This window comes from Astatotilapia calliptera, chromosome 17 (assembly GCF_964374335.1).
Source record: "Astatotilapia calliptera chromosome 17, fAstCal68.1, whole genome shotgun sequence".
NCBI lineage: Eukaryota > Metazoa > Chordata > Actinopteri > Cichliformes > Cichlidae > Astatotilapia > Astatotilapia calliptera.
The window spans coordinates 11,941,792-11,958,682 of record NC_137438.1 but is presented as its reverse complement, the minus strand read 5'-3'; the positions used below and the strand labels follow the sequence as shown (position 1 = coordinate 11,958,682).

The 16,891-nt window shown below is 40.5% G+C and overlaps 1 protein-coding gene across 2 annotated transcripts in view; it reads right to left on the bottom strand.

Moving 5' to 3' along the window:
- Positions 1-14,944, bottom strand: part of LOC113008657 (BMP/retinoic acid-inducible neural-specific protein 3-like) — a 62,954-nt gene extending 48,010 nt beyond the window's left edge. The window contains exons 1-3 of one of the 2 annotated variants that reach the window (XM_026146233.2): positions 14,550-14,943; positions 14,341-14,437; positions 13,713-14,023 (exon numbers count right to left, since the gene is read on the bottom strand). In XM_026146233.2, the coding sequence (XP_026002018.2) occupies positions 13,713-13,966 (254 nt within the window). In that variant the 5' untranslated portion in view covers positions 13,967-14,023; positions 14,341-14,437; positions 14,550-14,943. Of the gene's footprint in view, positions 1-13,712; positions 14,024-14,340 lie in introns of both variants that reach the window. The other variant, XM_080291375.1, reaches the window with a different exon arrangement.
- Positions 14,945-16,891: the final 1,947 nt, after the last annotated feature.

The following is a 16,891-nucleotide window of genomic DNA, read 5'->3' as shown; positions in this document are numbered from 1 at the left end:
GTCAGGAAGTCAAGCACGGGAATGGCATAAAGCATCCGATCAAATTCTAAAATAGCAGATGCTGAGCAGAGAAAAAGCTCCACTTCTTAAAAGCTGTTAGTTTGATTTGAAGCCACGTAGGACAGAAAAGACACAGTAACGCAAATGTGCACCTTGTGTACTTCTGGAGTCACTAATACATTGATGCCATGTCAGTTTGCATTTACAGTCCACAAATGTGCATATGTGTGCATGCATGCGCGTGAAGGTGTGTCTGTGTGTTCTTGTTGCTCTGATTCCTTGAGAAGTCCCTAAAAGAACCAGAGAACAATATTTGAAAAAATGGTCACGTCCTTGACGTAAATGTATCTGACTAAACTTATTACTTGCTTTTATTACCAAAGAAAAACCATTTTTACAGCTCTACACAATTTTAAATGAACAATTTGGATAAAATAGGCACTGTCAGTTTCATTTTTCATGTTCCCTTTTTAGCAAGGCTTTAACACTTAAAGTTTTCTTGGAAGAAAGAGGAAGCATTCATTTTAACTTTTAATTTTTTAAAGACCAGTTTTGAGAAACTGTGAAATACTGCATATTGTAAGAAGCAAAAGCTTTCCCAAATAGGCAGCTGCCATTAATGATTTGTGGCTTCCATGAATACAACTACACCTCTGATAATAGAAAGCAAGGGCAGCTCGAGAGAGCAAGATCATGACTGGCAGCAGGGTTTGCTGATATGGAAGCTGCTTATCCCTTTTGTGCTGCAGTTTGTCATAACATTGTTGACAAGGGACTACATGTCTCTCTCTCTCCCTCTCGCTCTCTCTCTCACACACAAAGACACACACACACAAAATGCGGACTCACACAGGAATGTCTGGACTCACACTGTCTACATAATGAGGTATGCACATACTGTTAATAGGCCAATACACTGTGTATACACACTTAACCTCACAAATTCATACACAAATAAATCAAAGAGCTCGTTGAAGAGCGACCAGCTACAGTAAATCCTGCTCTTTGTGACAGTTTTGTCCACAGCATGCACGCAGCAGCTTTTACAAAGTATGACATACTGTAGCTCTGCACAATACATCTTCAGAACACAAGATTCAAACCCAAAACAAGTTGCACATTCTGTTTTCTGGTCCCTTCTTTACTGTGCAAGTAAAAACCTTTTTTAACAGCTAATTCTGTTACAGCACGAACATCAGCCCGCTTGACAGGCAAGCTGGAAGCAATCGAAGCTGGGGACTACAAACAATTAACAGTAACAGCCTGATTAAAAACATCATCAATTTTAAATATATTATCAAAGTCTTTCCATGTGGCACTGTCAACCCAACAGTTATTTCTGGGTTTCCATGACAATCGTGTAGATCAGACAAGATTCAAAGCCAGTCAAGCCATCAAAGTCAGTATTTATAACAGGCAGCAAAGACATTTTTTCCCTTCTTGTAACTGCTCATAACCATAATTTTCTTACAGTTTTAAAGGTTTATTAGTCACATTCTTACAGTGACAGGTCCATATTTAGAACTTAAGAGAGGACACGTAAAATTCTGCAAAATCACAAATTAAATGTCATTTTTTATTCTAAATAGCATCCGACTGAGTTTTAATGTCACTGACTGCAATCATTACATCTGAATCTTACAATACAGTGCCCTGAAAAAGTTTGATTTTTGGCGTATTTATCACATTTACATCATCAAAAAAATAAATAAAAATACGCAAAGACAACCAAATAAATACAAAATGCAATAATTTATTAAGGTGAAAAAGCTATCCAATCCAAAAAGTAACTGCCCCCCAAACCTAATAACTGGTTATGGCACCCTTGGTAGCAAGAAGTGCAAACAAGCGTTTTTGAGACCTGAGAATGAGCCTTTCACATCAGTGTGGAGGAATTTTGGCCCACTGCTTTGCAGAGTCATATACAGTCATATTGGAGGGGTTTTGACCATGAACGGCCTGTTAAAGGTCATGCAAAATAATCTTAATCTGATAAGTCTTTGTCTAAGTCATTGTCCTGCTGCATAACCCTGACATACTGACACAAACTGATGACCAAAAATTCTCTTTTTTTGGTAGGGAGCAGAATTAATGAATCTATTACAATACTGCCACCATTTTTGACTGTTGGTATGATGTATTTTTTATGTAACACTGTATTAGTTTTAAGCCAGATATAATGGTCCTTAAACCTTCCAAAAAACTTGTCAATTGTATTATGTCAGTCCACGGAATATTTTCCCAAAATTCATCAAATGTGAGACAAGCCTTTGTGTTCTTTTGATCAGCAGTGGTTTTCACCTTCAAGCTCTGCATATATGCCCACTCTCTTTCTAAATCATGAACACTGACCTTACCCAACCATGATGTCTTGCTTTTTAAAATCTTTTAATCTTTTTCACTTTGTCACACAGGTTCAATCTAAGTGATTTGTTAATTCAAGGTGTCTGGCAGTATTCATCTGAAGAACATGAACACCCATGCTCTTTCCAAAAATGTGGTTAATTCGTGATGTAACAAGGGGGAAAATTGCTTTTTCACATAGATCTGGTAGGTTTGGAAAGATCTTATAACTTAAATGAAATTGTCTTTTCAAACTGCAGTGTGAGTTTGGTTCTTACTTGGGTCATTTTTGTCTAAAATTTGTGTGACGATTTGAAACCTAAGTGTGACAAATATGCTAACAAATTAACAAATCACGAAGGGGAAAATACTTTTTCACACCACTGTACGTCACCCAGGTGACCCTTGGGTAATTTTGCCATGATGACTGTCTGTCAGATTCCCCTTTTTCTAATTTAAAAAAATATCCAAGATGGCTGAGGAGACTGAAAACAGTAAATAGCTACAGATACTTGTGTATTCACCTGAATGACAGAAAGGACTGGAGGACTGACATTGATGCTGTGTAGGAGAAGGAGATGAGGAGTGTTTGTAAAGCTCAGATACTGCACTGTGTAAAGTAAGATCTTAGAAATCTTCGACAAAACAGTGTTAATGAGTAGCAGCAGCAATGCCAGATATGTCAGCTAGATCAGCAAACTAGCTGGAACCATTCTGGGCCAAAATCTGGAGGCGCGTGAGTCAGTGAGGGACATGAGGTCACTTAACAAAACTGCTCTCCATCACGGACAATCCATCACACTTCCTTCCTTCCACTCTACAGGGCCAGCAGGGATCATTCTCCCTTAGACTTAAACCAAATTAATCAATTACCATAAAGAATGGTTCAGGAAATCATTCCTATAATTCTCTATGAAACTGTACAATAGGTCTCCTTTTTTATGGCAGGTGAACAAACCTGTCAGGAGAAGATTAGAACTTTTTCTTCACATTTTTTGATTAATTAATTTATTATTTATGTATTGCTCTATCTCCACAGTACAGTGGTCCCTCGCTATAACGCGGCTCACCCTTCAAGGCTTCACTGTTTTGCAGATTTTTTGTGCAATTTTGCATGCTTTTTTTTTTTCTTACAGCGCATTGTGTTCTGCGTCCTGATTGGCTGTAGACCACTGTCAATCAATCTGCCATGTCTCCTGTCAGATTTACGTAAATCTTCGATCGATAGCAATGTGACTCTGAAGTGCTGTACTCTATGTAAGTTTTCTCCCCGACAAACACAACAATGTCAACGAAAAGTTTTACGCCGTCAAAGGCAACCGTGGGTTCCTTTGGTTTTATTCTGTAATACTGGACGTATTTTTCTACGCAGGTTTGAACTTTGAGAGTGTTTAAACAAGAGAGAAAAGTGTGAAAATGTTCATGCCTCTCTGAGAAAAGTGTATAAAGTGTGTAGTGAGGTGTTTTACAGCCTTAAAACATCTATAATAATTGTAAAAAATAACATTGGCTACTTTACGGATTTCACCTATTGCGGGTTATTTTTAGAATATAACTCCCGCGATAAACGAGGAACCACTGTATATGAGATTTTGCTGCCTTCACGGCCATATAACACTTTTACTATTGCTAATATTACAATTCTATCTATTGAGTTATCTGTGCAACTTAGCATAAGGATGGTGTGTGCATCCTGACAGCAACTTCAGCAACTGTTTTCTTCTACACCGGTCAGCTGATATACATGAATTCCAAGTGTATGCAGTGGACTTCCCTGATCTTGGCAGATCAATGAACTGAAGTGAAATGAATTGACTGTGTTGGTGCTTTTAAGTACTTTAATCACAAAATGAAAATCATTTACCCTGCTTACTAAATCTGTAGTTCATAGTTTGTATCTAAGCACACGAGGAGAGAGACATGGCTTTAGTTTAAAATTCTAACTTTGAATATTAAAAAAAATATTTTAAAAAAGTTTAGGTTTAATTAACTAAAACTAATCTTTAAAATTAAATTTAGGAGTGAAAAAAGTCTAAAACTAGGCTTAAGCCACATCTGGAAACGTTGTGCATGTGCTGAGGTATGACATTAGTTGGACATTTAGGAAAACTGACTTTTCTGCTTTCAATCTAATAGTTTGTTTTTCCTAATACGAAAGTCTAGCTCACTGTTAGGAGGCCCAATAGTGCCTACGGTATGTTCAAGCAGGTTTATAAATCGTAAATTAGTGTTCAAAGCAATTCATAAGTTTTGGCCTCAAATACTAATACAGAGACATTTTCATAAAACCTGTTTCCATAGACTTCTAACCAATAAATCTCTGTTCTGTCCTTTATAACTCCCCAATCCCACACTTGTCAGAAGCCATAAGCTCTAGTTGAAGGAAGTACTTGTCACTATCATTGCCACTGGTGATTAAGAAGGGGGTGCTCCACCTCTTTCCTGAGGATGTATTCGAAACTGAAGGATAATGAACATACTTCAATTCACCGGAATGAATAGAGGAAAAATGGAAGGAAATTTGAAGAACATGAACACCCGTTATCTCCCTGGATATGTCCTGTAATGGTTTTAAAATAAAGAAAGAAAAATAAAATGCAATGAAGTCAAATAAAATATACAAAAAAGAAACTACTCCATACAATAATATATTGATTATAAACAAACAAGACCCTTGCAGTTAGGAGCCTCTGCGCGTAAATGCATTCTGCGCTCACCAGCACAAGGTCAGATTTGATTAGGCTGTGTATGTCAGGCAAGCGGAGAGGCAGAAGAGAAGCACAGGAATGTGTTCTGAATTTAAAGAAATGGCAACATAAATGAAGCATGAAATGAACCAACTGTATTCATTCAGTTTTTGTTTTTTTTATATCTAGAAGACATAACAGGCAAAAGCTTGGATTTTTTAATGTCCTGAAATTGCTCGAAATTATCTGTCGCTGTGATTTCATGACATCGAATGTCTTTGTTAGCAAAGTGCAATGATAGAGTATTGGTTTGGGTGTATGAAACACATTACATCAAACCTGAGTGCTTCTAATTTTGGTCGGTCCTGCAATCCTAAAGGACAAAAATAGGTTATAGAAAAATGACGCATTTGAACACTTTCTCACTTCGCACCAGTTTTTAACATGATACTGCAACTACTAATCATTTCTTTCTGATCTGCATGATGGCCCTGATCCCCCTAAAAAGGGAACTGGGCTCATGCTGTAAAGAAACCAAGGCTGAACTTCCACCTTTGACCTACACATCAGGGTTATCATTTTGCATGGCTAATAGGGATACGTGGAAAATACACTTTTTCTGTTTAGAATAATATTTAACAGTCCACTCTTTTGTTGGGGAGAAAAATACATATTACCACATAAACTTACTCAATGTCCTCCAATCTGTAAACAAAGACAGTGGTTATATTGCCCCAAGCATCAGTAACTAAGTACAGCACATTATTTTATACCTGTCAAAGCATCAAGTTCAACTTTTGACATTTATTTTTTTTACACAGTAACGTTCAATTCTAATTTGCAAACAATAAGTTTTAAATTTATACATCTAACTGAAAAACTGAATAAAAAGTTCTATAATTATCAAAATTGAAAACGTAGTTTAAAGCAGGTTAATTCATTGTGGATGCTCTATGAAATGTAAAAGCGAGTAAACATGCTTAAATGTAGAAATGAATCAACAGCATCAGTAAACAAGCTGACTACATTCCACAGACGATGGGTTTTATATGGTTATTGAAATGAAGTGTTGGCTTCTGATGGCTGACAAGCTGACACAACTGAGCCAAGAGTGCAAACTTCCACCAAGGCAGCTCACTCTCTGGGCTAGTGGGAGTATCCCCCCACAGAGGGACAAAAGGACCCCCTGATGATCCTCTAATCGCCTGAGCCAAGGTGTGAAACTGGGTGTGGGTCCCAATCAGCCAGAGTTTCGGGTGAGCTCATTGTGAAACCTGGCCCCACCTTATCAAGCGAATTCCTGAGGTCAGATGGCCCAGGATGTGAGTGGGCGTTAAGGCGTCTGGGAAGGGATCTCAAAACTGGATTATAGATGGCAGAGAGTTGGTGTCGTAAACCACCGCCTCTGTTCAAAGATGGTCGCTCACAGTGGACATAGATGGCTTCTTTCACTCCTCTTGCAAACCATCTGTCCTCTCTGTCCAAAATGTGAACATTGGCATCCTCGAAAGAGTGTCCTTTATCCTTAAGATGCAGATGGACTGCTGAGTCTTGTCCTGTGGAGGTGGCTCTTCTGTGTTGTGCCATGCGCTTGTGAAGTGGCTGTTTGGTCTCTCCAATGTAGAGGTCTGGGCATTCCTCGCTGCACTGTACAGCATACACCACATTGTTAAGTCTGTGTTTTGGCGTTTTGTCTTTTGGGTGAACCAGTTTTTGTCTGAGCGTGTTGCTGGGTCTGAAGTGCACTGGGATGTCGTGCTTGGAGAAAACCCTCCTGAGTTTTTCTAATACACCGGCTACATAGGGGATGACAATGTTGTTGCGTCTGTCCTTCTTATCCTCCCTCGCTGGTGTCTGATCTTCTTTTCTGTGCCTCTTTGCTGACTTTAAGAACGCCCATTTAGGATAGCCGCACGTTTTGAGTGCTTCCTTTACATGTGTGTGTGTTCCTTCTTTTTTCCTTCAGGCTTAGAGGGAACATGTTCTGCCCGGTGGTGTAGGGTCCTAATTACTCCAAGTTTGTGTTCCAAAGGGTGATGGGAGTCAAAGAGGAGGTACTGGTCCGTGTGTGTGGGCTTCCAGTAAACTTCGATGTTGAGGTTGCCGTTCTCTTCAATGTGCACAGCGCAGTCCAGGAAAGGCAAACAGTTGTCCTTTGTGTCTTCCCTGGTGAACTTGATGTTTTTATCCACAGCGCTAATGTGCGCAGTGAAGGATTCCACTTCTTGTGTTTCGATATTGACCCAGGTGTCGTCTACATATCTGTACCAGTGGCTGGGTACTCTTCTTTTGAAAGAGCCAAGAGCCTCCCTTTCCACTTCCTCCATGTGAAGGTTGGCTACAATAGGTGACATGGGGGAGCCCATGGCACAGCCATGTTTTTGTCTGTAGAAGCCTTCGTTGTATTTGAAATATGTAGTGGTGAGGCAGAGGTCTAACAGTGTGCAGATCTGATCGGGTGTGAAGTTGGCCCTGTCCTCCAAGGACAAGATATGCTCAGAGGTTCTTACTCTGGCAGATTCTAAATCTTGATGCCGTTTCGTTTCATAGCAGATTCCACCATGCAGAGTATGAAGCCCACAAAAGGGGAAGCATTTTAATGCCTTATCACTGATCAGGGGAAAATGACCAGACTCAAATAACCACTCAATACAACTACGGTATATAGAAGAGAATCTGTGAACATACAACACACCCAACCTTTAAATAGGATAACAGCAGCAGAAGACTCTGGGTGCCACCCTTCTCAGCTAAGAACAAGAAACTGAGGCTACAATTCACACAAGCTCACCAAAACTGGACAACAGCAGAATGAAAAGACATGGTTTGGGCTGAAGAATCTCGATTTCTACTGCAAAACTGGAATGGGTGTGCATAGAGATATTAGTTTCTGGAAAAGTTATTGCGCTTTCTATGATTATAGGATATTTGGTTCTATGGATGAGTCATTAAACATTATTAAGATTTCTAACTGATTGCAGAACATACAGACTGATAGATCAATCAAAAGAGCAAATATGATTAAAAGACATAGTGCTTGGATATGGACTGCCGTATGAGTCAGTAACAGAAAAGAAAGCAGTAATAGATTCATAACAGTCCTTTTGTCCTCTGTAAGAGCTTTTTTATTTCCTCCAGTCTTTTTGGAGATGTCCCCAATAAGCACCTACATTCCAGGCAAAGGGAAATTGTTTATGCTTCCTTTTAATTCTTAAGGTCGAACTTCTTCAAGATGATGGATTAGAAATGGGTTTTGTTAAAGTGGGCATTATGGAGAGTCCCTTAAAATGCAGTTCTGACATTATGCATCCCGGTTCTTCATAGATTTTTAGTCCTGATATACGACCTGTGGAATGTAAGTTGCCCTAATGCACATTTTGATACTTTTATATTAACGTGTGATGCAATTTAAAGCTACATGTGTCACTGTTCTGACAACTGATCTGTGTTTTACCTTTCAAAAGGAATCCAGGGTCACATCTGACATCTTGTCTTTATAAAAGAGAAGGTCTTAAGTTTGAAGACCTGGGTGACAGCTGATCAAAGGGTGCTCTGGAGCTGGCTGTCTCACTTTTGGTTGTAATTTGCATGTTCACTGTTTCTGATGTGCAACAGTGAACATAAATCATATAGCAGCTGGTCTATATTTTCTTCATAGAATTCCAGAGTCTGTGCAGTGTTGTGTGTGTGTGAGGGGGTAAAAATTTTTGAAGCATTGGCATCTAACCCTCAAAAATTAAAAAACAAAAAACAAAAACGGTTTGATAAATGGACAGCAGATACCTTGCAATAAATCATTATAGAAATGTTACAGCGTGTCTGAAAAACTGTCTTGTTTATTTATTGAGTTGATTAAGTCCTAAAACTACTTGTTGAATTATTTTGCATTTAAATGTACTTTGAACATTGCACACAACCATCTAGACTTTTAATGTATCTCCATTTTGAAGTGTATTGAGGTGACTGTGCATGTTCTTGATATGACATTTACAGTATTTGTGACTGTCATGCTAGCTGTTGTGAACATTTCTCTTACAAAGTTTAACAGTATAACTTAAACAAACACATAACAGCACCAGAACAGATGCATATGTCTGATTTTGCCTGAAATGGTAAAAAGAAAACCCAAAAACCAAACATCTGAGACCGTTAGCAAGATAGCTAGCTACAAAGCCACTTTCTATCCTTTTTCTACTGGCAGAAAAAATTGTGATGGTCTCTTTTCCATTGCAGAGTCAAGATGGTTACCACTGAGGGTTCGAGGGGTACAGAATTTAATATTTAAGTTTCTCACTGCCATCTGGTTCCTTGCAGCAGACTTCATCCGGCTGTATTTGACAGTGTGAAAACACTTACATACTAAAAATAGAAAGGGTAATTATCAAAGTATATGGAGACACAGCATTTACTACGGTACACTCTTCCACATCTTTGTTATAAAGTTAAATTGGTTACTTCCTGAATGCAAGCATAAAAAACTGTTAATTTGACTAATTAAATAGTAATTCTTGCCATCTAACGTGCCCTCACATTGTATGGAAACAAGATTTTCTTAAAAAAATGGCAACTTGACAATTTAGTCTTTATCAGAGGCTTTAGGAGAGTTTTTGTTTGTTTGTTTGTTTGTTTGTTTTAAATTAGATAATCTTCTCAGGAGCACTGATAGTATTTAATGGCATTGTTTACTATGTATCATGATGCATTGCACTGTGATATTACATTGCTTTGCTCTTTCTTCCTTTTGTTCTTCTGTTTTGTTCTCTTCTGTTCATTGCTTTTCCATTGCAGTTGTAAACCCATTTATTCCGTCCCATTTCATAATCTCTTTTAAATGTGCTTTCCCATCTAAAACATTCAGAACACAATAGCAAAGTCATAAACACGACAATAGGCTAAGTCAAATGACAGGTATTGTGAACATCATGCCTTGGCAGCCTATCCTCTCCACAAACATGTCTGCATATAATTGAAACACTAATCACTCCATAATTACAAGAGACGACTCCTTATATCAAATGAAGTCAGTGTAATAGCTACTAGGCTGACAGGAGAAAAGAGAGGAGAAAACACAGGAGATGAGGCGTGATATAAAAGTTATGGCCCATGAAGAAGAAGAAGGGAGGAGGTGACATTTTGACTAATATGCTACTGTCTGTGGATATGGCTCGACTGCACTCAAGAAATCATGGCGCAAGAGCTTCTCACATGTGCAGAGATGATTTCTCAACACCGAGAGCTGCTCAATAATTAATCTGAAGCATACTTTTGTTAATTTTACAGCCTCCCCTCCAGCAATGATGCACATGTATTCAGCAACTGCACAGAAATATCTTAAAATCTCATCTCGCACTATCAGTGTGAACAAGGAGCAGTGAAAAGAAATGCTGTTTATTGCTTCACTTGCTTTTCAAATAAACCAAGATGTACAAGCCGGACAAGGAAAGTTGGAATCATCCAACTACCATCAGTAATAAAATAAAAGCCACAAAGCTGTTGCGAGATTTGCGACGCACGCCGGGAGAAGAGAAAGAGCGAGTGAATAAACGGGCATTTTAAAACCCCCATTATGCCTGACATAACAGGTGTATTTTTTTCTCCAATCACATTGCAAGTAATATCGTTAAGTGCCTCTATGCCTGTTTTTCACTGCTTTTGAATTCACTGAATCCATTATATTATTGCGTTTGATCAGACCTTGAAAAGAGAGAACTTCTTTCTTTCACTCAGAGGATTTGCAGTCTGAAAATCACATTTGTTACAATGTTTCACATTTACACTGCTGCGACATAAAGCTGTAAATCTCCAAGCTTTTTAATCTGCTTTTTAATGCACTCCTGGCAGGCGATGGGGAAAAAAGGAAAAGAAAAACCTTACAACTTTTACTCGGAATAATACTCAACTAAATTGTTCATTTTTGGAGGAAAAAAAAAAAGGATATAATTGGAAAAGACTACAAGCTGTTCTGGTGCAATGACCTGCCGGCAGGGGGGGATAAAGCTGTGTTTCCTCTCTTCTCTCTCTCTTACTCTCGCTCTCTCCTTTTGTACTCCATCTCCTACAGCCCTCTCCCTCATTCCCTGACTCCCTCTCCCCTGCCCCCTGACGGGAAAGGCCAACTGAGCTCTGGAGAATATTTATGAGCAAGGGAGAGCAATTGGTTTGAGATCATTCGACAAGGGAGGAAGAAAAGGAGTAAGGGAGGTAGGGAGAGGGGGCAGGAAAAAAAAAAGAACTTGACAGAGACATGGAGATAAAGGAAGAGACGGGGTTTACATTTTAATGTTTAAATTTAACCTCCCTCATACCCGGTGAATACTGAGACTGAGTTCATATTGCTATGTCTCATCTGTCTTTAGGTGTGCATGCCAGTATTGTACATATACTTTATACTTAGGAGGTGTGGAATCCACACAAGCACTAAGGAAAGCTCTCCAAATTGAGGCCAGCTTCAGTTTGGGACTGACACACAGTGTTGGTGCTTCAAGAGGCAATAAAGGGACTTTTACTGACCCATAATAGTGTCTGCAAGGAGCGGGACGCTGTTGTCGGTCAATACGAAAGATTATTTTTGCCTAGATTTTTCTTTTTTTAAATAAAAAAGATTTAAAATTCACGAGTCTTTTATGAGCCACGCAACCCAAACAAACAGCACATCCCACTGCAGTTTGAAGGCACTTCTGATCTCTTCATTCCTCAGCATCCTCAGCTGCTCAGTGAAGGATGACAGTGCCAGGAGTGCAAGATATTTAAAGCTTCGAAAGAGTTGTGCTTTTTTCTTTTTCAGCTCAGGAAACTAAATGACAATGCAGGAACTCTATTCAACATGGTGATATTTCACCTTTTTCACTTGAGTTTCTATTAGATTTCTGCTCTAATTAGGTATCGTACTGTTCTAGAGCAAAACTGAAAAGGCCATTGTAGCCTGAGGGGAAAAGACGGTTATAGACCTGTCAAGTTTGCATTATCAGATATTCAATTGATGGTCAAAAAAAAGTCATACTGTCTGTAAGAAAATGTTGTTTAGAAGTTGGCCAAAAATCTGAGCGCATGTTTTAGCTGTGTGCAAATGTTAGATTTGCAGCACTTGGGTTGGGTGCAGAAAGGGCAGGAGGGCACAAGAGCAAGCAAGGAGAAAAGCAGATATGAAGACGTCCTGAGAAATGGAAAGACGATGCCAACAGAGAGGCAGTGAAGGAGGAAATGATGGATGTTGGGGAGCCAGCAGCGCTACATTCTCTGTCTTTGCCTGGCATTGTCGCCCCTGTCAGCTGCTAAATGCCAGTGTCAGTCAAACCTCTGTTCAGCTGGCAACAGCTCCTCTGCCACACGGCTGAGGACAGCCCGGCATTACTCTCATCTATGACTATCAAAGCACTTACCTGGCACACACCGGCGCAAATACAGACACTCAAGTAAGCACACCTAGTTGCACTCTCACATATCGTGGAGCATCTTCAGCCATTGTTGTTGGAACATCAGTTTTTCACAAAAGATGTGTAGTCAAGAATGCGCTTTAAAAAAAAATTGTTTACGTTTACGTACATCAAAAACAAGGATTTTTTTTATTCCAACCTCCAGAGGACATTCACACCCTGAAGTCAAAACAGGAATGCTCACACAGTCTACTTTGGATGGTGATTTATAGACTGCATAAGATGATACAGCCATCAAACAAACATACACCAGACTTTGCCCTTTCAGTCTGTGCTAAGTCACGCTGACTGAACCCACAGCCTAACAGAATTTCATCAGTCTCGGTTTCAGTGCACACTCTGAATGTTGGAGGTACGTTTCTATTCCGAAGACAGCAAAGCTTAGGGAAATATGACAGCTCGTACACTCACTTGTGTAAAAGACTTTTAAAAAAATCTGCTAAATGTGTTAACTCTGGTGACAGTGGCAAAATCGCCTTCCTTTCCTTTGTAACGCAAGCTGTGGAAATGGAGAAAAAAAAACCCAATGGGTGTTGTACACCATTTTATGCCATATATCCAAACCAAGAGACCGCTGAGTAATATTTTTAGTTTTCATCTCTGAAATTCTCAGTGTTTTCTACTCCTGTCGGGAAATAAAATAAAAACAACTAAAGAAAAATTACATCACAGCAAGCTTTCAAACAATACCCCGCTGCTTCGAAAGCACACACCCACTACACTTCACACCGCACACTTTTTGAATCCATCCTGTCACACATCAGCGAGCTCAGCCAGATATCTCTTATGTCCCACTGCTTTGCCCAAACCCCCCTGCAGTATCTTCACTTCGAGTTCCCACTGATATGCAGCATTTTGAGAGTTTGTATCATACTCAAACCATATGTCGTTGCTACCATCAAAAAAGGCAAACAGTCGCACCCAAAGATGCTTGCATGTGTGCAAACTGCACGCAGTGCTTTTATTTGTATGCAAAGTAATCTTTTCAATACATCATCCCCCAGTTCACCACCCACTAAATCTGCATCTTTTATAGACTAAAGAAAAGTATACCCTAATCTCTTGTTTTGTATACCCTTAGGCTTAGTATACTCTTTTCTAAAGAAGAAGGAGAAAGGGGGAAACTCCAAGCAAGACCACATGAATCAGAATAATTACATTTAGCCTATTTGACTTGACAAAAACAGCCTTGATTTCAGGTATGTAAGCTCTGCAGCAGTCAGCTGGCACAACCACTGCCGTCTCTCACCTGTATATCTTGTACTTGGTGGTGAATCCCTGCTGGTAGCGCTCTGTGAAATCAACAAACTCCTGCGAGTTGTGAAAAGGACCTTTGTCTGAAAGGAGCCAGCCCAGGGGCCCAGTGGAGCCGCTGAAGCCTGACCCGGCAGGGTCCGCAGCACTGGCCCCTGCTACCAACCAGCTCTGGAGCAGGCTTAGTGATAACCACTTCCATAGAAACATGAGGGCCGTCAGTCTAATGGAGATGCACGGGCCACTCATGCTGTTTCCCCCGGCCCCGGTGACTCCTCATTCTCCCTGCACTGCTGACGAGTCCCGCTGGAAGGAGGAGAAAGAGGCAGACGGAGAGCAATTGAGACAACGTGGACACAGAGGGCACTAATTAGTAATTTTGGTTTGGGATGAGGGGAACAAAGGTGAACTGAGAGGGCTCATTTGTCAAGTAGCGCCAGACCAGAACAAATATTTTAGAGGTTGCATTGTGGAAAGTAAAGCTAATGAAAAAGGTGAGTTTAGAATTTATTTTGGACGACGTAACCTACAAAAAAAAATCTAAATATTTCATTTCTCTACCTTAGGTCGGTTATTATTAAAAGGTTTAATGTTGTTGTTTTATTTGTTTGTTTGTTTTTTACCTGATTCTGCAAGTACTGGAGTCCGTGACTGGTTGGAATTAGTCTCCGCAAAATCCCCTGATAGGACCGTGAAGTTGGGCTCAGCTGGGCGTGCAGACTGGGCGGCATTTGAAAAAAATAAATACGATTTTTGTTGTTTTTGTTGTTGTAGAAAAAATTTCGCTCACAAATTCAAACTCGCGAACAATCTGGGGAACAAAACATCCAACCTCCTCAGAGCGCGCTCCTCTCTCTCTCACAGCGGTATCTCCAGCGGTGTGCGCTCCGCACTGTAGGTCCACTCCAGCGACCGCAACGCGTTTAAGATGACGGGGTCAAAAAACTCACAGACAGACTGGTCACTTCAACACACCGCTGTGACTTGGATTCGGTGAATGCGCGGGTGGGAGAAGCGTGGCGAGCCTCCGTCCTCTTAACTCATTTCTGCTCTCTGCTAGAGGGGCGCGCTCGGGGCGCATGCAGGGCGCAGGGACAGCTGATGATGATGCTGACAGTGCCTGGACTCCCAGCGAACGGAATGTGTGAATGGCATTAGGGGTGCTCTCGCTCTCCTCTCTCTCTCTCTCTCCCTCCCTCCTGTACCATAGCGTCGCAATGTAATTTATTCCAGCATCTAGCACACACCCGGTTGGTTGGGACGTAACTGGAGGAAGTGAAAGTAGGAGGTGTTCAGGAGGGGTAGGGGGTGGAGGGGGAGGCTGGATGAGGGGATGGTCAGAGAAGGCTAGTGTGCTTGAGACAGATGCCTCATTTCAGAAAAAGCGATAGAAGTCACCTGCAGTTCGGATCAATACAAATTAGAGTGGAGGCGAAAAGAACAAAACAGGAGGAAATCCGGATAAAATGCCAGCTTTAAAAAGTCGAGTGGCCTCACGTTTTGGTCTGATTCTGGCTGATGTATGGCAGGAGCAGTTTTTCAGTCAAAACTGGGAAAATAATAACAACAGCTACGTTTCAGAAAAGTTGGGTTATGAAAGTGAAATTAGCTCAGTTTGAACTAAGATTTCATGAGTATTTTAGAGTAAAACAGAGCCAATACACTAAATGTAAAATGCTCAAATAGGTATAATCATCACACTCCGGAAGCGAATGGAGGGGATGGATGGTATTATTTTAGTAGCAAATGACTCCCGAAAATATTTGAATTATTTGAATAATGTCTTTAATGATGGTGTCGGTGATCATCATCATGACGAAGAGGAAGGGGGAGATGAGGAGGAGAAGCGGGGAGGGTGTATTCACCCCCCAACGCCACCCCTCAGTTATTCTCGTTATCTTCTCTGCCCTCTTCCTCACTCTCCCCCCTTTTTTCCTGCAGAGTAATCATCACTTTCACCATCAGCAAACTTAATTAGATCTGCTCTATCCCCGCTCTATCCAAGCGCTTGTGCGTCGGACACTGAGCGCGGATCAGAGAGCGGGCGAAAGGAGGGAGGGATATGTGCTGCCTTTCAGATTTTCTGTAGACGTTCAAAGGGAGGTTTTATGCAGGGATTGGATTAGAGAAATGAACACCATTGAGTCGCGAGATTCGCTGGCTCCTAAACTCAAAGGGAAACTGAAATCCCGTGGCACAGAGACTCGCAGAATCTGGAGTGGAAGAATGAGTTGATTTGTCACAGTTTCATCATCATGTCTCGGGATTGGGTGCCTTTTCTTCTGACCCTGCCTTGCAGCCACGAAGACTTGTGAAGGACAACTACCTAATAGGAACAGACAGTCTTTTTGGTGTTTCTGGAAAGAGGGATTTTTCTGCTTGCCTGTTATAAGCAGCATTGTAGCTAACCATTTAAAGTTTGTGTGGAAGCACAGATTCAACTTTTCCTTTTATGCAAGTTTTGAATAAAAGATGATATTTTTTTTTAGTGGAGAGTGTCATTGCTTATTACCTCCGTGGGTTCAAACAGCATTTTAGGTTGTTTTTAGAACACGTGTTTCAATGCTCCAAAACTCACAGGCAGAGTGGAGTGTAAGTCCCCAAAGCTTATATTTACAATTTCAAATAAATCATTCATCAATCTGAGTACAGTTCTCTACAAGAGCAGGTGTGGCTATGAGTACTGCGGCGTGTACAATAAGTTAGTTTGCAACACATGTTTGTTGCTTTTTAGAAGACATGTGAAAGAAACAGAATTGATTGCCAATTGATGCAGTGTAAAGACGTCCATGTGGACCAGATCTAAACCAGGCACACAAAGGAGGGGGGGGGGGATCAAAGACAATGTCACAGTAAAGTGCTCATTAAAGCTAAAGGAAGATACATCAAATGTGTAGGTCACAGAGGCAGAGCACTGACCTGTATCAAGAAGTGATCCTTATGCTTTTCAAGGCTACAGTAACCAAAGACGGTAAAAGCAGAACCGTAGCAAGTGCACACAGCCAGACACCCTTGAGTGTTAGTTTTGAAATGTGGAAATTATGATAAAATTACTTGAAAATCTTCAGTTTGTCCTGCAAGAAGTGTTCTATTCAAAGCAAACACACTGCAGCTAGAGATGGGATGAAAAAGAAACATCATAAACATGGATTTTAATTGAAATGCATCACAAAG